We start from the raw sequence: 24,856 nt of genomic DNA on the forward strand, positions 1-24,856 counted from the left end.
GAAGGGTGCAACAATGAATGAATGGAATTCCAGAATCTCTGTAGATGTTCATTGAAATGAAAAATAAACAAACTAAATTAAAAAAAAGATTAACTGTCTTCTCATTGTTTCTTCTTCCTCTTTTTGTAGATGGTTCAGAAGTGTATTCCCTTCTTAATCGTACATCTGAAAGATTCAACCCATAGCGATGTCATCTTAAACATCCTTATAGAGATAGCAGGCTATGAACCAGCGGCTTTGAACAGCTTTCTTCCGATACTGAAGGAGATTGGTGAGCGGTTCCCTTACCTCATTGGACAGATGGCGAGGATCTATGGAGCTGTGGGGCGCGTGGATGAAGTAAGTCAGCTCCCCCCTCTTCATTTCCTTTGATTCCATAGGCACTTAAGTTGTGAGCACTATAACTTGTCCTGGACTTCTGAGACTCCCTTCCTTCTATTTTAATTTTTTTTTCATATATTTTGCCTTTTGGGTCAAGGTATAGCAGGACTTTGAGGAAGGTTTAGGAAGTGGGAATCTTATTGTTCCAGTGGTCACCTGAGGAAGATAAAAAAAACCAACTCCACTCCTGTCAAGTTGATTGCAGCTCCTAGGCCCCTGTAGGACAGAGCAGAACTGGCCTGAAGAGCTCCCAAGGCTGTAATCCTTTACAAACACACATTGCCCCATCTTCCTCCCAGGAAGCATCTGGAGGTTCTAGTTGCCAACATTTTTAAGTGAATAGCACAAAGTGTAATCCATTGTACCACTAGGGCTCTTACTTGAGAAGATGAGTTAAAACAGACACAGTCATAAAACAAATGCAAGACGATTCATAACAACTAGTGGGAAAGAATTTTTATTTACTTTCTTGTTGTAGTTGTGCTTAACCCCCGGAGACCTTGGTAAGCAGAGCTTTAAGTCTCAGAAGACCACCCATTAATGAGAGTCCATAGCTCCCACGTCAATAACCAACTGGCTTCAGTAAATTTTTTAGTCCTCTAGATGATGTCCCTTTGGAAAGTGAAATAAATGTAAATGGATGTTTAGAAGTCCTAGCCTAAATATTTGCATAGTGGAATCTTTCAGCAGGGACAACAGGATGCTATCAGAGTTTGTAGGGATTAGACAAGGAAGAGTGTCCAAGGCCAGAAATTCATGTTCTGGAGAGTGTGTTAGTGTAAAGGAGCATGAGTGTGCGCGCGCGTGCGCACACACACACACACACACACACACACCTGATGATTTATTTATTTATTGAGATTTAGAGTTTTAAATTTTTTTTAAGTGAAATCAAAGCAAATATATAATTGCTTTCCCATTTGTTGTTGTTGTGTGTTGTGGAGCCAGAATCAACTCATAGCTGACCCTCCAGTGTGTTTTCAGAGACAATTAATGCCTCGGGAGGAGACTGGCCATCCTTCTCCCAAGGAGCAGTTGGTGGATTCAAACTGTGTGCTGTTGGGATTGCAACTCAGGTTCTTTCCTAGCAGTGGGCCAACAGAATGGCCTTCTTGTTTAGCCACTTATATATAATTGGCTATAAGGGAAATACAAAATTGTACAATTCAAAGGGATTTAAAGCGCAACTCCTTGACTATGCAAAAGGTAGAATTAAGTGACTTAGTCTGGCACAGACCAGTGTAGTGTCTGGTTAGAACTAGTGGTATTCTGAAAGATTTTTCTTTCATAACTTCTCCCAAAGAGGATGAGGGGAGCTGAGCTCACAAGGAGCCTGGGGCATGTCAATGGGGGGGCTAGATCTTCCATGAGGGTGTCTTTATTGTGAACATATAACCACTTTCTGTTCACTGTTGTTGCAATGCCTTGCATTTACGATGTTCTGCCTGCTGGTGACACTTTCGTGTGCCTTTTAACCTGTGATGCCAGCAGAGCCCACTGGTGTGCCCAGGTGACAGCTGTTTTGCCTAGCTCTGCTGATCTTGCAGATCTCTGTGAGAACTAAGAAATTCAATCTCTCACACGTAATTCCTGAAATCTTTCAAAATACATATTCTTCCTGTTCTTCAGTATTTGTTATTACTTTCTTGTTACAAAGATATTTATGACTCATTAATGTAAAATAATATACTTAAATACATTAGGTGACTAATTTTCCATGGAAAATGTAATCTGGCATTTAAAAAATCAAGCCACAAGCAAAAACATTATGCCATATGCAGTTACGTCATTATAGTTTTGTCTGAATGAAGCTGTGATTAGGATACCATTGTGTGGCTCTCCAAGATGAAGGATATATCCCAGCGAGTGACTTCAGAATCCATTCTCACCCTCCATTACTTCACAAATACTTCTGAATGTCAGGATTACATGGGTAATGTTTTAAATAAGATAAATGCTTGGATTATAGAGTAAAAAACCTCATTGCCATCAAGTCAGAACTGACTCTTAGCTGACCCTCCAATGGATTTTCAGAGACTTTAAATGATATGGGAGAGGTTGTCTGTCTTTCTCAACTTGGAGCAGCTGGAGGATCCGAAGCACCTGATTTTGGGTTGACAGCACACCTCTTTACCCACTAGACCACTAGGGCTCCCTTCGGCCCCTTGAATACCTACTCTATCAGCATCTCCAGGAAGAGACCCCGACGTCTCGGTTCACAAGAGCCTCGGCAAGAGTTATTTGGATACAGCTCATTTATGGATCGACATTTGAGAACCATGAACTTGGAGTCACATCCTGCAGAATTCCATGGCTTTCCCCTCTTGCTGTCATACTATTACTAAACTCATTCTATTCTGGTCTCATTTTAAAAAGGCACTTAATTTGAAATTTTCTATTTGACACCAAAGTGAAATTTCAATTGTGCTCAGACTTTATAATTATTACATGATTAGTATTGCTAGAATTGAAAGGATTTTAGAAAAGCCAGTACAGTTTTGAGACTCTTGTTCCAATCACTGCGTTATGCAGTCTGTGACTAGATGCACCCCACTGTAAGACCTCTTCGTTATTGCCTGGCCTCCAGCAAACCTCACCATTCCATTTTTTTAAGGGGGAGTGAGGAGTCTCCTGAGGGCATGCCCTGGTGAGGGTCCGAGGGGAGAGTCAGTCTGGAATCGCATACCTTATTAATTGATTTATGCTTCACCTTCTGCGTCTGCAGGAATCCAAGTGTAAGTAATCAGGACCCATCTGGGTGGACAAACTGTTTCAACAGCTTGACAGCAGTATCTTCATTATTCTCACTTTTGCATCCAGCAGAGAAGAGTTGAAAATAAAACCTTACGGATCCTTATTTTCCCTTTGTCTTAAGCTAAGTAAAGCAAGAACTTTCATCCCATAAGTGTAAATGAAACTATGTTTAATCACCACATAGTATTTGGGGGAAGCTCTCGGGGGAATCTATACAATGCTTGTCATTGTTATGTGCTGTTGGGTTAAGTAGCTTGCAACTAACTCATAGCACCCTGCTACACACCAGCTCTGAACCCTGCTCTATCCTGAGCCAGTCTCACTGTCTCTGACACACTTAGTCCCATTACCCCAGTCACTGAGTCAGTCCATCTCATCCAGGGTCGTCTTCTTTTGCACTGACTTCCACCTTTCCAAGCATAATGTCCTTCTCTAAGGACTGGTCTCTCCTGGCAACATGCTCAAAGTATATCCGATGGAGCTTCATAGTCCTTGCCTCCAAGGAGCAATTGGGTTTCACCCTCTCTAGGACAAACTCGCTCTCTCTTTTTTGTGTGTATGTCTGTTTATGTTTTATTGACTATTCAATAGCATTTGACTGTGTCAATCTTAATAAATTTTGCCTAACGTTGTAAAGAATAGGAATCCCAGCATACATAATTGTGCTCACATGAAACTTATAGACTGACAAGCTATTGCACAAACACACCGAGGGAACCCTTATGATTTAAAATTAAGAAAGGTGTGCTGTCTCAGGGTTGTTGTCATCTCTCCATACTTAACCAGTCTCTATGCTGAGCAAAGCAGTGTATGGAATTCATGTGAATATGAATCTTTTCCTGTGAGTTGCCACTGTAGTTCTTCTTGGCACAGATAAATGACTACTGCCAGCATCACACCCATTTGTTAAAGGCTCTCAATTGGGATTCTGTCAATTCTTTGATTCCTTTTATTTGCCAATGAGTTCAGCAGAGCTGGGACTTCTTGCATCAGTATCATCGGTTTTCAAACATATGCTTCTTCCTGAAATGGTTGAACATTTAACAATACCTTTTGGTAAATAACTCTTTAATTACAATAATTCTTTGATTTTTTGAGCTTCCTGAAATACTCACTATTTTGCCCATAGAATCCTCCAATATTTCAACCCAAGCTTGAATTTTTTCATCAATTCTTTCAACAAACACTTTAGTTTTTAAACTGACATAATTGCTCTTCAGGGCTTTGGAAAAGTCTTGTCAGCAGACTTGCCCAATGTAACATGTCTCCTGACTGCCAAGGGTTTTGAAAGTGGATCCAAGTAAGGTGAAATAATTAAGAATTTAAATCTTTTCTCTGCCTATCATGATGTTACCTAATGGCCCAGTGGCGAGGACTTTTTTCCCCCTTGGTGTTGATATGCAATCCATATTGAAGACTGCAGTCTTTGATCCACTGCAGCAATCTCTTAAGGTCCTACTCACTTTTGGCATGCAAGCTTGTGTCATCAGCACAACACAGGCTGTTGATGTGTCTTTCTCCAATCTGGATGCCACACTCTTCTTTCATGAAGTCCAGCTTCTCAAATTATTTGCTCAGCATACATTGAATAGTTTATAAGACTGTCTTGGTTAGTAAGCCTCTGAGTTAAGAAGACTAATATCTCCATTAATAAGACTCTGAGTTAATAAGAGTATTATTCAAATTTATGCATCAGCCACAAATGCCAAAGGTGAAGGAATTGAAAATACTTACAAGCTACTGCAGTATGAAATTAACTAAACATATAATCAACATGTATTGGTAATTACTAGTTATCGTTTGCTCTCTTGGTGGTCCATGGTATATTTAATACTCTTCTTCAGCACCATTGGTCAAAGGCATTGAGTCTTGTTCTGTCATCCTTAGTCATTGTCTAGTTCTCCAGTGCATAGGAAGCAACTGAGAAGACCCTGGCCTGGGTCAGGCACACTTAGTCTCTAAACTGATACTGCTTTTTAGCACTCTAGAGAGTTCTCTGACAGCAGATTTTCCTAATGCTATTTTTCTTTTGATTTCCTAACTGTTGATGTAAAAAAGCGTTGATTATGGAGCCAAGCAAGCAGAATTTGTTATGCTCAATCTCTTCTCCATCTCATAATGCTGCCAAATGGCCTGTTGGTGAGAATATTTTTCTTGATAATTGAGTTTCAATCCATATAGAAGACCGCAGTCCTTGACCTTTTACCACAAATGCTTCAAGTCCTCCTCAGTTTTGGCGATTGTATGTGCTGGCATCCAAAACTCATATAATGGATACAATATGTGGATGAGAATTGAAGGACAGAGGCAATGACTGATGAGTTGTTTCTTTCCTTGAAATACACATTCCTTGGCTCACTCCACTCCCTCACCAACTCATAGTTGTCCATCTGTGGAATTCTGAGGCTGTAAATCACACTGGAGGTGGCCCATCTTTCTCCTAAGGAGCTTCTGGTGGAATGGAACTGCCTTTAGGTTAACAGTGCAACTCCCTATAGCCTTGGCCACCAGGGCTCCCCTTGGTTCAGCCCAGGAGAGCTCGCCCTCACTTTTCCATCACCAGGGTTTGGTATGCCCAAGGAGCTCTGGCGATGTAGTCATTAGTGTTTTGCACCACTAACCAGAAGGTCAGTCGTGTGAATTTACCAGCTGCTCTGTGAGGGAAAGGTGAGCAGTTTTCTTTATTATTATTATTAATTTTAATACACATTTACAGAGGTTTTGGATTTCCACTCATTCATTGCCACACTTTTCTCCCTGCCCACCCCTCCCCACCAGCTCACTTCCCCCTCCGAAGAGAAAAAGAAAAAAAAATTCCTTCATTAGTATACAATTCCCACGTCCCTTCCCCCCCCCCCACCCCCCAAGTACACTTCTCTATGCAACCTTAATTCTGAATTCCTGTGCTAACCATAACACTCAATCATATATCACTTCTAATCTGTTCAATCCCTCATCTATTTCAATACAATATACATAATTTATCCCATTTTTTCCTCTCATACCCCAACCCTGATGTCAGACCCATTCTACAACAGTGGCACCATGCAGTATTTGTCCCTTTGTGACTGAGATATTTCACTCAGCATAATGTCCTCCAGGGTCACCCACTTTGAATAATATTGCATGAGTTCCTTGTTTTTCAATGCTGCGTAGTATTCCATTGTGTGGATATACCACAGCTTCTCTATCCATTCGTTTGTTGATGGCACTTAGGCTGCTTCCAGCTCTTTGCTATTGTAAACAAAGCTGCGATAAACATGGGTGTGCATATATCTGCTTGGATGGCAGACATGGTCTCTCTGGGGTATATTCCCAGTAATGGGATTGCTGGGTCAAATGGTATCTCTATTTGCAATTTTTTGAGAAAGCACCACACCGCCTTCCACAATGGTTGCACCATCTTACATTCCCACCAACAGTGAATAAGTGTTCCAGTTTCTCCACAACTTCGCCAGCATTTGTTGCTTGCTGTTCTGTTATATTTTGCTATTCTTGCAGGGGTGAGATGATATCTCATAATTGTTTTGATTTGCATCTCTATTAGAGCTAGGGACTTTGAACATTTCTTCGTGTGCTTGTTGGCCATCTGAATGTCTTCTTCAGTGAGAGCAGTTTTCTTCTGTGAAGATTTACAGCCCTGGAAATCTGATGCAGCATCACTCTGAGTTAGAATTGAGTCAGCAGCAATGGGTGTGCTCATGTGCTCAGTTGAGGTAAAGGCTTAAATAACAAAATTTTCATGTAAATGTCACAAATGCGGAAAAATAGACAAGTTCCTTTGCTTTTCTCAAATAAGAAAAAGGCAATAAAGATTTTTTAGACAACAAAAATGACTTTTAAGTAGCTCCTAAATTTTTATCTTCAACATAAACTACATTGAGATAATACATTTTTAGTAGCTAGTTCAGATGGATAAAAGATTGAAATTGTCAATGTTTTCCTTTTACTTTGATCCAAAATCAACACCCTTGGTACCAGCAGCCAAGAGTTCAAAAAACATGGCACTGGGAAAATCTGCTCTCAAGGACATCTCCAAAGTGCTGAAGTCCGTTTCAAGACTAAGACATAGGCCACGTCTGTTCAATCACCTGTTACTATGCATCTGAAAGCTGGACAGTGACGAAGGATTACAGAACAAGAATTGACGACTTTGATTTGTGCTGTTGGGGAGGAGTTTTAATAGCTTAATGACAGTCAAAAGGACAAAAGCATTTGTCTTGAAGAAAGTGCAACCAGGGTGTTCCTTGGAAGTAAGGATGAAGAAGCTTTACCTCACATTTTTTGAACGTGTTGTTGCCATTTTGGCAAAGGGCGTCATGCTTGGAGAGGTGGAGCATCAATGTGGGAGAGTTAGACTCACGAGAAGATGAATTGACACAGTGACTGTAACAATGGGCTCAAGTATATCAGAAATGGCGAGGCTGGCACAAGATAGAGCAGGGTTCGATGCATTTGTTCATAATGTTGAAATGACTCAAAGTAGACTGACAGCACCTAACAGCAACAACTTAGTACAGCCTAGAGGCTAGTAGGTGTTAGATACATTTCAGCTGACAATATAACATTTTCATTAATAATAATAACTACTTGCCTGACTGGAAGGTGAGCTTCTTCCTAATTGAATGCATCTTCCACAGAGTCGGACACAAGCCTGATCCTACTTTGATGCATATGGTCTTTAATTGGCTCAGACATGGCTTAGAGGATACTATCCAAATTCCTTGCTTTGCTCTCAGTCTTCATTTTTCTCTCAGCCTTCCCCTACCCAGTCTATTCTAACTCTTCTACTTTCCATCTACACAAGATTTAACATCTTTCTCTGAACACACTTTTCTGTAACATACACCTTGATCTGTGCAGCCTATTTTTCTGTCAGGATAATCTATTCTCTTCTTTACCTGAGGAATCCCTATATCCTCCCTGACACAGTTCAGATGCCACTTCTTTGTGAGGTGAGGTTTTTTCCAGGCCAAAGTCAGTCCCTTCTGCTTAATCCTCCTGTCACAATTTAGTTGTATCTCAGTGTAGCATCCATCAGGCAATATCATCATTTATCCACAGGTACAAGAACCAGGAACCCAACACTTATTTGAAGAAGATAAAACCCACTCTATAACAAGGCTATAAACTCAACTCTATGCTGTTGTGTCAGAATTGACTCATCATTGATCTTCCAGCAGGTTTTCAGAGGCCTGTGAGAGTTCCAATCTTTCTCTGAGCATCTGGTGGACTTGAACATCTCACCTTTCTTTCAACTGGCAACCCAACTCCTGACTCACCAGATCACTAAAGTGTCCTTAGCAAGACTATGTTGTTGTTGATTGCTGTCAAGTTGAGCACGACTCATAGCAACCCTATGGACAAAATACCTGAAGATTTTCTATAACTATTTTCATTTCTCAAAGTTTATAGAGTTTCCAGAGGTATGTTGTTTAGGAAGTAGATGCTACTCCTGCCATAGCAGGGAACAAATTGGCTGGCAACTCCAAAAGATGTTCTCTACCACAAGCTGAGCAGTCATCTTCTGACAGCTATACACAGACCTCTATCATGTTCGTGGTCTTGTTCATGGCCATGACATCAATCTGGCCCGGGATGGTGATCAAGGGCCTGCTTGGCAGCCGGACTTCTTGGCTTGAAATGACTCAGTAAATTACTGGGGGTGCAGTTTGGGGCCTGTTCCATGGCTGCTCTTGACTCAATTTCCTTCCCTGTAAAATAAGAATAGCAATATTATTTCTTTTGAGTATGTAGTGAGTTAATGTCTAGAAAATGGAGAATAGCCAACAAATTGTCTGCATATTGTTACTCTCTGTTGCCCAAGGCTTTCTTATTGAATTTACTGGGATATAGGCTGAAATTTGAACCCAATATACTGAAATTGGGGAAGACAACCACCAAATCAATAACTCACTTCTTCTCTGTTTCTCCAAAGAAAAGGGCTGATAGACAGATAAACATGGGGAAATCCAAATCGAATAAGGGCAGGGAGATCCAGAATGAAACACTACAAAGAACTGCATGTATTATTTAAATTTGTAAAACAAATAGGCTAGGCCTTTACCTTTTTTCAGAAACAAATTGTATTTAAATTTTCCTCAGGAAGAAATGTGTATCTGCTTTTTGTTTATATTTATATGAAAACATATAAACACAAAGTATTGTGTTTATATTTATCATCCCCAGGGAAAATAAGGGCAACAAACACAATAATAAAGCAACATGTTCAATTTCATATTTTAACAGAAGCTTTATTTTCTTTGAGTGTTGGAGGCACTTTGCCTGACACAAAGGGCAGGTGGCACACAGCTTTCTGTCTACTAAGACAACTCAAATTCATTTGCAACGACTTATAAATACTCTCATTTACTAAATCTGAACTGGTTTAATTTACATCTAGGGTAGATTGCACTTGTTTTTTAACACATTGTTGTGTGCCGTAAAGTCAGAACTGACCCATAGCTGACCCTCCAGTGGGTTTTCAGAGGCAGTTAATCACATGGGAGGATATGTGCCTTCGGGATTGCAGTGCAGCTTCTTGCCAACAGGCCACCAATGTGTTCAGCCCCACTTTCGTATTTCTTTTGTGGTTTTTTGTTTTGTTTTACCATAAAGAATTGAAATAAAAAGTGTCGTTTCTGAGGGTTTCCTCCCATGATTTTTCACTTCATTGACTAAGTCATCTTTGTGGTCCAAGAATTATTCTAGCTCTCTTTACTAATCAACATGAAAAAGAAATTTCTATATGAATGGCTTTAAATTCTTTTTGGTTTTGAGGGGTAGGGTCAATTTGAATTCATATGTTTAGCCACTTACTCAACTCTTCAAATAAACAGATCGAACCAATTCTATTTTAATAATGCAGTTCTCCTTAGAAAGTACCTACCATGTACTCCATCGCCCTGGCTTCTCCCACCAGTGATGGAAACAGACAGAATGCTTTCAGATGCTTTTTACAGATGATCTCATAGCACGTGGAAGGATACTGTAGCCACTTGTGTTTCCTAAGCTGGAGACCCTTTCAGACCCTGCACCTGTGAGGAAGGAATCATATGTCAAGCCGTGGATGAAGCCTCTGCCTTGCAGGTGTTAAATCCTGTGCCCTCTGCCTTGTTATTCTAACTGGCTGGAATACACTAGTGAAGCACCAGGAATGTTCATGATATCTTTCCTGGACTCAGAGGCATGGACACTTTCCAAGCAAAGAAGTGACCCGCATTCTGCCCGGGTCATGTTGCCGTGACATCCGGCGGGCCTGCCACAAAGAGGAAAAGGAAGCCCATGCCCACGACATCTGAGCACCGCGTCTAGGACCTCATCCTGATGGTGGAAAAACATCCTATGGAGTGCAGCTGTGCAATCTGTGCCTCTAACTTAAAAATAAAGATTGGACAGCCTGGGGTCTGGTTGTTCATCAAGAATGTAAATTCAAAGCACAAATGCCCCCGGGTGGGGGGACAGCGAAGGTAGTTAAAACTTTGGTAGGCTCACGGACTTAGGGGAGTCCTTTTCCCAAGTCTTGGTGTGTGTCAGTGGCAGTTACTTATATTACTGAATCGTCATCAACTGAGAGAAAAATAATTCCCAAACAGAAATAATGTTATTGGGGGGTTTGGCAAAAAAAAAAATTACATGCTAATTCTAAAAACAAAAACCTCTGAAAATTATTGTCTTGCAATTTATTTTTCTAAAAAAAAAAAATTAAGAACAAAACAACCCATCTCATTGCCAGCCAAGTTGAAACTGACTCCAGCTGACCCTAAACGGTGTGAGTCCTGTGGGAGGAGACTGCCCGTATTTCTCCTTCAGACCCATTGGTGGATTCAAGCTGCCCGTCTTTAAGTTGGTAGCACAACTCCTCACACATTAGGCCACCAGAGCTCCCTTGCAACATATAAAGAAAACAAAAATAATCCTAGTATGTACAAAATATTCTTTCAAGAGTCAAACCTCCCTCCCGTGATAAAGGGCTGAGTTGCTGGTGCCGTTGGTTCCAAAGACCCAGTGCTGTTGACAGGGACACTGAAGAGAGAGACCTGACGAACCGATGAGCTCATAGTATGGCCAAGAGGCAAAAACGGGCCATCAGAGTTCAACTCAGTGCTTATTACAAAGTGCGTTCGTGGAGCAGTCACCAAGCACTTGGCTGTTAACTGAAAGGTCCGTGATTTGATCCACTGTGGAGAGCGAGCCCATGAACTCTGCTCATAAGGATTGTTGTTGGTGCATGTGTAGTGACCATACAAGACAAGGTAGAACTGCCCATGAGATTTCCTAAACTGCAGCCTTTGTGAAGAGTAGAGACTGGTGAATCCTGTGGGGAAGTGCTGTTCAGTCACGTGAGGTTGACATGAGTCCATATTAACTTGACGGCACACAGCAACAACAGCTTGCTGTTACCAAAAGTCTGAAGAAATTGGGGACGGGAGTAACTAATTCTGCTCAGAGGAGTTTGGGAGAGGATTGCCTGCCTGATTTGTAGGGGGATAGGATTGAGTTGGAGGAAGAAGGGAAAGGTATCCACAGGCAAAGAAATTGGGAAAGGCCTTGAGTCTTCTTAGAATAGAGAAGATTTTTAAGATGAGTAGTGAATGGGAGAACAGGAAAGGTGGACAGGAGACCTATGCAGACTGTTTCTTCCTGTCTCACTCCATCGCTCACCCCAGAGCCCAGGAGTAGTGTGTTGGGATAGTGGGTTGTCTTCCTTCCTGGTGTAGTCATGCCAAAATAACGCTGCTTTCCTAGAATTCCCCAAGATGCTAAAGTGTGGGTAAAATAACAGTTTCCACAAATCATGGCAAATGTGAGTCCAAAATCACGATTACAAAAGTGAGATGTTGTAACAACTTTCAGCAATATGAACTATAATTTGGACTGAGCACATCTCCTTTCTCCTGGGAGCAGGGCAGCTGCATGTCAAAGGCTTTCTGCGTGGGCACACCCCACTCTGGTTCTAACTGGACCTTACAGGTCTGGGTCTCCCTTTCCTCAGAGGAGAAGCATCCCTTCCTTAACTTGGTGTCTGGAAGGGAGGTAAACATTTGCCACCCGTAAGGAAGTAGAAAAGCTATTGCTTATTGTGTGCCCTTTCTAGTCGTGAGCTTACGAAGCCAGTGAGTCCTGGATTCACTAGGAAAGTGTTCACAGCTCATGGGCTGAAAGGCCCAAGTAGAAGCTTATGTCAACTCATGTGGTGCTGAGCTTTAACGACTGAAGCAGCAGGCCTTGCCCCAACCACCAGCAGGCCTTGCCCCAACCACCTCCCTGGGGTCTTATCACACTTTTCTGTGAATCAGCTGCTCTCAACAACCAATAGCTACATTGTTTTCCTCCCTCCTGTAAGGCTTACCTTTTACAAGCCATTCTGCTTACATGCATGGCCGTATTTACTGTGCCATTAGTTGAGTATGACTCATCGCGACCCTATGAACCACAGATCTAAACTACGTCCTATCCTGTGTCATCCTTGTCCTCTCTGATATGCTTCAACCCATTGTAGCAGTCACTGTGTCAGTCCGTCATATTGAGGGTCTTCCTCTATTTTGCAACCATGATGTCCTTTTCCAAAGAATAGCCTCTCCTAACAACATGCTCTAAGTATGTGAAGTGAATCTTCGCCATCGTTGCCTCCAGGGAGTGCTCTGGCTAACCTTATCTGCACACCCTTCCAAACCTTGGCGAGCGCTTTGAAGGAAGCCAAGACTTCACACCCCTAACACCACCCTTATAGTGAATGGCTCACAGATACGTGCTTGACTAACAGTTATGTAGAAGCTGGGACTTACCTCACTGAGCCTGGTCTCTTGTGCTCAGAGAGGGCATCTGAAGAGATGGCAGATTGTATTTGAGGGATACTGGGAAAGTCCTAAAATCTTGGTTTGATTACAGATGTTCAGGATCTGTCTGGTGTGTGGTGCCCAAAGCATGCCCCTGGACTAGTGGTGTTGTGAGGTGTCTGGGAACTTGTATCAGAATCCACATTTTAATAAGATCTCCAGGTAATATGTACACATGTGAAAGTTTAAGGCACACTAGTGCAAAAGTTCCAGACCCTACAGCAGATTTTCTGCTATAGACATACATGTTCAGGTCCTTGAGGGGCTGGATATACCCACACATGTACATCACACATGTATACATACCTCACGATGTATATGACAGACACATGTATAGTGTCATCATGTTCTCAGCAAACAGAAGAAAGGGAAACTGGACTGACAGGAATTGGACTAGTTGCTTCTGTGAGCCTTGGTTTTCTTCCTCTCCTTTGCCCTGGATGGTAAGAGACCATAAAGGAGTTGCAGGAACGTCTTCTTTGGTGAGGAGTCTGACCAGGCCTTTTGCCCATTTTTAAACAGATTGCTTCTTTTGATTGTTGAGGTTGCAGTTTTGTTGTTGAGGGTATTCTAGAAGTTTTAAAGCATAGCCTTTTAAAAGATCTTTGTTACTAGATGTGTCATTTGCAAATATTTCCCCCTGATGTGTAGGCTGTCTTTATTCCTTTGGTGAAGTCTTTGGACAAGTGTGTTAACCGTTTACACAGTCCCAAGGGAGCGCTGGTGCACAGCTCATCTGCAGGAAGCTCTGGTCCTAACCCGAAGGCCAGGCCTCCCGGGCAGTTCAGTGACACCAGGGGCTCCTCAGGAGAAAAGACAGGAAATCTTCTTCTGAATGACTTACATCCTCAGAAACCCAGTGAAGACTCAGTTATGGAAACCCAATTATGACTCAGTTTTGAAACTCCAGCGCTGAGTTTTGAGAGTTATGTTGTTTTCTCCTGTTGTTTATGCCTATTTCTGACATAGATTTGGGTTTCAGCTTTGTAAAAAAAATTCAAAAGTTGATTTTTAAGACAAATTTGTTTCAGTCAGTAACCTTACAAATTTTTCCTCTTTGGACATGTAAAGAAGGGAAATAGGAATCCACTGGACAGTATTCATAATATAACTTTTATCTATTTATCACACTATTGAGTGCAAGGCACTGCAGATGGAAAATTGAGTAAAACTCATTTCTTATGTTGTTAAAATAACAATTCTTCCCTGAACAAAATTCAGGCTACATTAGCATTTTGTACGTAGCATTTTAGAATTCCTCATCCCATCGCCCAGCTTTGAAAAGTGCTGTGGTTGTTGTTAGGTGCTATTGAGACAAGTATGGCCTGTAGTGACCCTATGAACAACAGATCTGAACCCTGGCCTGTCCTGTGCCATCTTTACATTTTCTGACACACAAGAGTCCATTGCAGCAGCCACCGTGCCAATCTACCTAGTGGATGGTCTTCCTCTCCTTCACTGACTCTCCACCCTTCCAAGCATCATGTCCGTCTCCAAAGAATAGCCCCTCCTAGTAACATGCCCAAATTATGTGAGGCAAAACCTCATCATTCTTGCCTCTGATGAGCACTTCAGTTGCTCTCCAAGACACATTTGTTTGTTCTCCTGGCTGTCAATGGGATAGATATTCAGTGCTGTTTTCCTACACCATAGCTCAAAGACATCTATTCTTCTGTCATCCTTATTCACTGTCAAACTTTCAGATGCATAGCAAGTCATTGGAAAGACCATGGCCTGAAACAAACTCAATTTAGTCCTCAAACTGATATCATTACTCCGCAATAATTTGGAGAGGTCCCTACCTGCAGGCTTTCCCAGTGCAATCTATCTCGTTATTTTCTGACTGCTGGTACCAAGAGTACTGTGAATCCAAGTAAGATGAAGCTATTGACAGTTTCAATCTCTTCTCATCCATCTTTATGTTGCCTACTGGTCCAGTGGTAAGAATCTTTGTTTTCTTGACATTCAAATGCAATCTATTCCGAAGGCTGCATTCCTTAATCTTATGCAACAGGTGCTTCAAGTCCTCCTCACTTTCAGCAAACAAGGTTGTGTCATCTGTATAATGAATGTTGTTAATGAGTCTCCCTCTGATCCTGATGCTACATTCATTTTCATAGAGTCCAGCTTCTCAGATCATTTGCTCAGCATACAGATTGAACAGGTACGGGGGGGAAAACCTGACTCTTCTGAATTTTAAACCATGCAGTGTTCCCCTGCTCTGTTCACACAACAGCCTCTTGGTCCTGGTATAGGTTTCACATGAGCACAATTAAGTGCGCTGGGACTCCCATTCTTCTCAATGTCAACCACAGTTTGTTATGATCCACACAAATGCCTTTTGCATAGACTAGAAAGCACAAACAGAAATCTTCTGGTATTCTTTACTTTTAGCCAGAATCTATCTGAAATCCGCAATGCCATGGTCTCTTCTAAATCCTGTTTGAACTTCTAGAAGCTCCCTATCTATGTACTGTCCCCACCATTTTTAAGTGATCTTCAGCAGTATTTTACTTACATGTGATGTTAATGATATTGTTTGATAATTTTCACATGTTGTTGGATCACCTTTCTAGGGAACGGGAACAAATATGGATATTTTCCAAGTCGTTGGCCAGACAGCTGCCCTCCATATTTCCTGGTGTAGTCTGGTGAGCATCTGGTAACTGAAACAAGTGAGTTAATATCTCATTGATTCCTGGGGCTTTAAATGTTGCCAGTGCCTTCAATGCAGCTTCCACTTCCTCCTTCATTACCATTGGCTCCTGTTCGTATGGTACTTCCTGAAAGTTTTCAGTGTCAGTTCTTTTCAGTACAGTGATTCTTGTATTCTCTCTATCTTCTTTTGATGATTTCTGGGTTATTTAATATATTTCCCATAGCATCTTTCAATATTGTAACTGAAAAGTGAAGAACTTCTAAATCAATGATTTCACATATAATATTACAGAGGCTAGATTCTCACCACTGGACCAATTGGTAGCATCAGGATGGATGGCATAGAGATTGAGATTGTTCACAGCTTCAGTTTGCTCGGCTCCGCGGAAAACACTCTTGGCACCAGCAGCCAGGAAATAAAAAACCTATCACCATGGCAAAGTCTGCTGTTAGGGACCTCTCTAAAGTACTCAAGAGCAATGGTGTCACTCTGGAGACCAAGGTGCGCCCGATACAGGCCATGGTCTTTGCAATCTCTTGTTATGCATCAGAGTTGGACAATGACTAAGGTGGATAGAAGGAGAATTGATGCCTTTGAGCTGTGGTGCTGGAGAAAAGTATTGAATGTACCCTGGACAGCCAAGAAAACAAGCAGATTCATCCTGGAGAGGGTTAAACCAGGCTATTCCTTGGAGGCAAGGATTCTGGGGCTTCATCTGACATACTTTGGACATGTTGTAAGGAGAGCGGAGACGGACAGACATCATGCTTGGGAGGGTGGCGGGACAGTGCAGGAGGGGAAGACCCTCTATGAGGTGGATTGATTCAGTGACCAGGGTAATCAGGATGGATGTGTCAGAGGCCATGCGATTGGCACAGGATAGAGCAGAGTTTAGGGCTGCTGTACATAGGGTCGCTATGAGTCGCAGACGACTCGACGGCACATAACAACAACAACAACAGATGCAGGATTAATCCTGTCTCTTACGTTGCTTTTTTTTTAATCTTACAATATTCTATTTTTATTTTTTCATTATTTTATTGTGATTTTAATGAAAGTTTACAGAAAAATTGGATTTTCATTTATTCATTGTTGCACATTTTCCTCCCTCCCCTTCTTCCAGTTAACTTTTTAAAAAAAATTTTTAACTTTTTGTTCTTAGCAAGTTTCCCTCTTTTTGTGGTTGCATATTTTCTTCCATCCCTCCCACCCCCTGGCCTCCATCTGACCCAGCAACAAATGCATTTGGATTTTTAAAAAATATTATTTGATATTGTACTTAACCAGGACCTGGAAGTATTCACAAAACTCTCTGAAGGATTTGATTATATCAATAGTGAAATAATAAAGTTTTGTTTCAATGATACCTTTAGAAAATATGAAGGAAGTGCTTGAATTCTGTTGTATAGTCATGGCTGTGCTGTTTCAAATGGATATTTATGTTTGGATCCTTTTCCTTATTTATCCAAAAATGTCAAAGTTTGAGCTTCTTTTGTAGTGAGAGTTGGGGACTCGGTGGTGGTGCACAGGACTGAACTAAAGCACCATGGAAAGATGTAACTGACTGAACTATGGAAGTGTTGAAAATCACATTGGCTTGTTTGTCCTTGCTGTTGTGGTCAGATGCGTCAAATCTAGCCCAAAGTGACCCTATGACCAAAGATCTGAATCCTGTCCTATCCTATTTTTGTTCTTAGCATTAACCAGAATGGTAACTATTTAAAGTGTTAGAATTCCACAGGGTAGCATTTTGATGTAAGTTCAATCCTTCTTAAATAATGTCGTTATGTGCCATCAGATTGACGACGACTCCTACCAACCTTATGAACAACAGGTCAGCGCCTTGCCCTAGCTGCTCCATTCTCACTTCCGTCCTTACAGTTATTGTTATAGTCACTGTGTCGGACCATCTCAGTGAGGAACTCCTGTTTTGATGACTGTCCTTTCCCTGCATGGTGTCTTTTTCCAAGGCCTGGCCCCTCCTGACAACATGCCCCAAATATGTGGGATGTACTTTCCCCATCCTTTCCTTTAAGAGCACCTTGGCTTCACTACCTGCCAGACAGACTTGCTTATTGTTTTGTTGGCCTGTGGGAACACCACAACTCAAAGGTATCAACTCCTTTCTTCTTGTTAATTGTCCAACTTTAAATGCATAGGAAGCAATTGAAAATACCATGACTTGAAGCAGGTATATCTTGGTTTAAAATTGACATCATCCCTCTTTAGCACTTTGGAGAGGTCCTTGACAGCAGATTTTCTCATTATAACACGAATTTTGATCTCTTATTTGCTGGTACCATTGGTATTGACTGTGGATCCAAGTCAAATGAAATGTTTGACAGCTACCATCTTTTCTCCATCTGTTATGATGTTGTCTGTTGATCCAGTAGTGAGGAATTTTGTTTGCATGATGCTGAGATGTAATCCATATTGAAGACTGAAGTCTTTGATCTTCTGCATTCATTTCTTCAGGTCTTCTTCACTTTCTGCAAGCAAGGTTATATCATCTGCATAACAGAAGTTGTTGATGAATCTTCCTCCAATCCTGATATTAATGTTCTTCTTCAGATAGTCCAACTTCTCAAATTATTTGTTCATCCTACTGACTGAAAAGATCTGGAGAAAGGCTCTAACTCTGACTCATACCTTTCCTGATTTTAAACCATGCAGTGTTTCCTTTTTTAGTTCATACAACTGATTCTTGGTCTGTAAATAGATTTCACAGGGCCATAATTAAGGGGTCTGGAATTCCCATTCTTCTCAGTGTTATCTAAAATTTGTTATGATCCACACAGTCAAGTGCCTTTGCGTAGTCAATAAAACACAAGTAAATAATATGTTTAAATTATATAAGAAGATTAAGTGATATATTTGTATATAATGTAAAATAATTGTAATTTGAGATTACTATATTTTAAATACAAAGCCCTGGTAGAGTAGTCAGTAGAGCTGAGCTATGAACTGAAAGTCTACATCTCTCTGGTGGTTCAAATCCATTAGTGACTCCAAGGGTGTTATTTCCAGTCTTGGAAACTCAGCGGAGGGTCAGTTACAAGTTGATTCTGATTCAACAGCAATGAGAGAAAAAAAGATTTTAAATTACTAGAAAATAACTGTTCCTAGAACTATTGATCAGTAACCAGAATTGATCTTGGAATAACTGATAGTTCACCTGGAAAAGAGGAAAGCAATATAGAAAGCAATCTCCTGTTATTGATCTTTATTAAATATGTTATTGTTGTTAGGTACCATCAAGTCAGAACCAATGACTAAATCACATGAGAGGAGATTGCCTATCTTTCTCCCACTGAGAAGCTGGTGGATTTGAACCACTTGTCTTTGAGTTGGCAGTGCAACTTCCTACCATTTGAGTGAGCCTTTTGGATGGAAATCCCCTGATTATTCTAATCTCTCTCTCTCTTCGCCACCACATTAATTTACTCTTCCTCCTCCCACTGAAGATCTTCTACTTTAGAGTACAGAAGACTAAAGTCTGCTGCTTCTGAGGAGATGCTTTTCTCAGCTGCAGGCAAAATTCTCCACAATGACCATCCTGACCCTGGTGGTGCAGCAGTTCAGTGCTCAGCTGCTTAACAAAAAGTGTGTAACTGGAATACAGCAACCATCCCATGGAGAAAGGTGCTGTGGTCAGCTTCCATAAAGATACACAGTCTTGAAAGAGCTGTGGACATCTCTGCCTTGTAAAAGCACTATAAGTCAGAATTTGACTCTATTGTAACAAGCCGTTTTTGTTCAAATGATTCTAATCTCATTAAAATGATTTCCCAGAGTCTACCTTTTCTTTTTCAGGAACGCATTTCTAAAGACCTGTTTGGTTATGAGTACTGCTCAATGACTGGGATTGTTGTTAGTTGACATGAAGATGATGTTGACTTGCAGCAACCAAATTCTACAGAGTAGAACTAGTCTGTAAAATTTTCAAAATTATCACAGTTCAGAAGTAAATCTAGGTTCTATTCACCAACCTCTTGACCAGCGTAGAGCAATTAAGCTTAACTGTTTGGACCTTGCAGAGATTCGACTCGTGGTGAAACCCATACCTAGAACCTTCTCTGCTGTTGAGTTGACTCAGGCACAGAGTGGCTCCACAGACACAGTAGAGCTGCCTCATAGAGTTTCCAAACTGGTAATCTTTACTGAAACAGACTGCCACATTCTCCCCCCTGGAGAACAGCTGGCGGATCCACCAGCACCTGAATTAGCAGCTGAGTGTTTTAACCATAGTGTCACTAGGGTCCCAAATTCATGGCTCATAAACAAAAATTCCAGTGATGGAGGAAAAAAATGGTGGGGGAAATAGTGAAAGTTACAAAAGTTTTCTGAAAAATTATTTACCTTTCTCTAACTTAGGAAGTAAGAATTACCTAAAACAGAAGATGTATGGATGCTGGTGCTCCAGACAGTATATACAATGAGAGCAGTAGATACAGTGAGATGATGCTTCTGTAACTCTACTGAGAAATGACAAGATTAAACTATAAGACTATTCAATGTCTCCACACAATATTATTAAAAAATTCTTAAAGACTTTCTTATTCTCTCTTCACCTTTTATATCAATGTGAACTCACAAAAGAGTAGAAAATTACCTGGAAACTCTATTTCAATTTGTTGTTGTTGTTTTGGACAGACTTTGATGACAAGTACCTTCAACCTCTGTTCTATTAATCTGTTGGCACATTTTATGTCTTTATTTATAATGGCTTCTAGACGGGGCCCTGGTGGTGTTGTGATCTGTAGGAGAAAGATGATCAGTGTCCTTCTTTAGAAACTTCCCGCCTCGGAAACTTGGTGTGGGCTCACTAACGAGTTAGAGTCAGCTCAACAGCCATGGGTTTACTTTTTATGTTTGGCTTACTTCCAAGGATCCTTTCTTGAGTGAAACAAACTGTTTATACATTTGGAGAATAATACAAAAGTTAGCAGTTTGGGTTCACCTAGAGGTACCTTGGAAGGAAGACCTGGAGACCTATTTCTAAAAATCAGCCACAGGAAACCCTAAGGATATTCATAGGATTGTCATGAGTCTGAATCTATTCAAGGTCAAGTGGCAACTAAGGAAGCTTACAATGGAAACACATTTGCATGAGACCAAGCCAGATTCCAACGAAAAGTGAAAAGCAAGCGGAGTATTGGAGGGACTGGGGAGGAAGAGACCAGAAAAACTATATAAAACTTTCCAAACAAACAAATTGTCACATCTAGGCAGGCTCATACTTTTGCAAACATATTTTTCCATTTTGTTCTCCCTTGTAAGTAATGCAATAATATCCACCCAAATAAAATGTTCTGCTATTTCTTATTGTCAATGATTTTTAAATGCAGAGAAAAAGACATGTTGCATTACTGTTTTAATCCTTGTTTAGGTCACCCTTTTAACCAAAACAGTTAAAAAAGAGAGTAAATAGTGGAAAGTTCAGTTATAACTGGTAGTTCAACTGAGTTAAACTTTGCTGTGTTGCTCTTTTTTTTTAAAAATGAGCAAATCCACACAGCTTTTCCCCTTGCAACTGTGCAAAGACAATGTCTTTTTCTTATTTTCTCTCTTGCTTGCTTTGTTCCTTCTCATTCCTTTCTTCCTCTTTGTATCCATGACAAGTATCTTTCTTTGAGATGGTTTTCATGATTAGGCAGAAGGCCGATAGTTACTTCCATGCTTTCCCTCTGTGATTACAACACATTTGCCAGCCAGATACTGTGTGACTAAAGGTAGGCTGCTTCTTCGAGTGCTCTAGAAATATTTCAAATCTTGTCCCCAATGGTCTTTCAAAAAGTTTGCTTAATTGAAGCCAAAGAAATAGCAGAACCATTGTTTAGAGTAATCAATGAAAGGTCATTTACATGAGGAGTCCATGATGTGGGAGAAGAAACTCTGGCTCAGTATAATTCTTTCTGGTTCTCTTGAGGCTGCACAAAAGATCCACCTTTAAGAGGCTAAGTTCCCAAGCCCTCAGTTTTTAGAAAGTAAATCACAACTATAGAACTTCCAAATCTTTTTTTCAACTCACAATATGGCACTATGTTCCAAGTTCAAATTAGATGGACTTATACAAGCTGTGAGATCTGTAAGTATGTAGGAGTCAGTGCAAAGAAAAGATGCTGGAAAACAAACTCTAGCACAGAAAGAGAAGGATTTGGCATTTTACAAATGAAAGTACACCCACAGAGTGCTGTTTGGGGAAAAATAATTTTTAATTGAAAAAGTTATTTAGCAGTAGACCATGCTAGTTTTCTGCCCTTAAAAAAATAAAATCACTAATAAAAATCACGAAATTTGTTTGGTCATATCATTGTTTCAAGTAGCACAGAAGTATATAGTAAATGTTTTCATATTCTCTGACTTTTAAGTAGCAGTTCCATTTCATTCAGAACTCAATTATCTTTTTAAGAAAAATAAACTCCACATTTAATAAATTTAAGTGATTAACTAATTTTACAAATACAAACATTGTACCTTTAAATTTTCTTAAAAGAGCAGATGTGGAATTCAATTTAGTATTCTATGCCAAATGCATAGATTTGAATGGAATCCAATTAATTCTTCATTTTTGCCACATCACAAAATTTGAGGTTCATACAAAACAAAGGATACATCTGTTTTCATCAGCTGTTTCTTAACTTTTATTACTGAGATTTCTTTTGAAAAATTATTTTGCCCAGACAGCATTGTTTCACTAGGCGTGATTTATGACCCTTCCATGTGCCCACAGCAACAATGTGTTCCTGAAATCATGCAAACAGAATCAAAAATAAGGACAGGATGGGAGCTTACTTTGTTTATGTTGGCCTAAAAGATGGCTTAGAATATATAAATATGTTTAAAGTCCAATAGAGACTGTTTATCAATCGAAAGAAAAATATATTCAGGCATCTCAATCTGGTATACAGAAAAAAGTGTAACATAATCAGGGGATAGAACAAAGAAATGGAGAAGGTGACTTTTGGAAAGCTATATTAAAACCAGTTCAAAACTATAGGATAATTTGCCTATGAGAGACTTTAGTAGGCCTTTATTTATCCTCTGCTTTATTGCAAAAAAAAAAAGGTTAATAAGGACTTTGCAGAGAGCTGGCCTTCTTACTGTCATGTTCACTTAATTTGCATACAAAATTCATATATATCGTGTTTTATTCATATAAATTGTGTTTCACACAATCCTTCATTGGCATTGTGTTTTATACAATTATTCCTATACATTGCATTTTATAAAGCCAATCATCATTGATCTATGCTCACTATCACCCCATCTTTTCGGATCACTGGATTCTCATAATTCCTTTACCTTCTCCCTCCACCCACCAAATACTGTGACCCTGTGACTTCTCACCCTCAGCCCTCCTGCTTCCCTCCTCTTCCCTCTTTAGACTTTCACATACATCTTACTAGTTATTCTTCTACTTTTAAAATCATGGTCTTAGGCAGTAATTTGTCCTTGTGAAACTGAATTAGTTCACACAGCATAATGCTCTCCAGCCTCTCCCAACTAACATTGTTCTATTTTTAATAATTACTGAGTCTTAAATCTTGAATATATGAACATGACAAGATTTGAATTTGACCTCTATATTCTTTGCAAACATTTGGCATGCATTTTAGTGTCAGTATTTTAAGGCTGGAAGAGAATTGTTTTGTTTGTCTTGTTATTGCTAAGTGTCATCAAATCACCAACACCACATAGTGACCCTCTCTGAACATCAGATCTGAATCTTGCCCTGAACTGTCCTCGTGATTTCTGTTATTTTCAAGCCCATCCATTTCATCTCATTGCTAGGTCTCCACAACTGATGTCACATTCTTCTTCCTTGTCCAGCTATGGAGTGAAAGGCTCAGCTAACAGGTTGAAAAAGTAGGGAGAATGAATACAAACAACCCTATTGCACAACTTTCCTGATTTTTACTGCTCAAGCCCATTGCAGTAACCCATTTCATCACCCTGAAGGTCTGCCTCTCTTTGGCTGGTCTTCTACCTTTCTCAGCATGACGTCTTTCTCCAAGGACTGATTTTTCCTGAAAATATGCTCAAAGTAAGCAAGATGTAGTTTGACCACCCTTTCCTCTAAAATGAAGGGTCAAAACCGGGGAAGAAATGCTGACTAAGGGATTTGAACAGAAGCTGTCAAAGGTCAGCTTACGAAAACAAAATTAAGAATTATAAGGAAAGAACTGGAGTAAGAAAACTGGAAGGGAAGAACATACTCAGTATTTCTCAAGGTGAGTGAACTAAAGAGCAAGATTAAGCTTCAAGTTGCAACACTGAAAGATTCTATGGCGAAAATGATAAATGGTGCAGGAAGCATAAGAAGAAGGAAGTGATACGCAGATTCATGGTGCAGAAAAGAACTAATTACACAGAATCATTTCAGGAAGTGGCGTATGATAAAGAGCCAAGGGTAATGAAGGGAGAAGTTCAAACTGCACTGAAGGCATTGGAAACGAATAAAGTTTTGGGAATGGATAGAATACCAACTGAGGTGATTCAACAAACAGGTATAATCCTGGACATGCTCAGGCTTCTGACAAGAAATTTGGAAGGCAACTCCCTTGCCAACTCACTGGAAGAGATGCATATTTGTGCCTATTAAAAAAAAAAGATGCAGAAACTATTGCACAATATCATTAAGATCACATGCAAGTAAAACCTTGTTGAAGATCATTCAAAATCAACTTGAACAGTACATTAACAAGGAACTGACAGAAATTCAAGCTGGATTCAGAAGAGGGTGTGGTAAAAGAGGAGTCCTTGCTGATGTCAGATACATCTTGACCTACACCAGAGAATATCAAGAAGATGCTTACTTGTGTTTTACTCACTGTATAAAGGCATTTGACTGGATAATAACAAATTATGGATAATATTGAGAAGAATGGAATTGCCATAACACTTAATTGTGCTCCTAAGAAATCTATTCACAAATCAAGGAGCAGTTGTTTGAACAGAACTAGGAAACACTGCGTGACTTAAAATCAGGAAAGATGTTCAACATGGTTGTACTAATTCATACTTATTCATCCCGACTGCTGAGCAATTAATTCCAGAGCTGGACTAAGAAGAATGTGACATCAGTTTTGGAGGAGGATCCACTTAGTAGACACACGACACTGTTTGCAGAAAGTAAAGACGTTTTGAAACATTTATGTAGAAGATCAAAGACTCCAGCATTCAGTATGGATTACTAATCAATATAGTTGTTGTTGTTGTT

General features: G+C 40.2%; 1 protein-coding gene across 2 annotated transcripts in view; it reads left to right on the forward strand.

The window, feature by feature from the left end:
• Positions 1-24,856, forward strand: part of VEPH1 (ventricular zone expressed PH domain-containing 1) — a 432,395-nt gene that overhangs the window by 130,198 nt on the left and 277,341 nt on the right. For both annotated transcript variants that reach the window (XM_006897770.1, XM_006897769.1), the window contains exon 5: positions 130-339. In XM_006897770.1, coding sequence (XP_006897832.1) covers positions 130-339 — 210 coding nt within the window. The remainder of the gene's footprint in view (positions 1-129; positions 340-24,856) is intronic.

This window comes from Elephantulus edwardii, unplaced genomic scaffold, assembly GCF_000299155.1.
Source record: "Elephantulus edwardii isolate Elephantulus edwardi_28Jun2011 unplaced genomic scaffold, EleEdw1.0 scaffold00215, whole genome shotgun sequence".
NCBI lineage: Eukaryota > Metazoa > Chordata > Mammalia > Macroscelidea > Macroscelididae > Elephantulus > Elephantulus edwardii.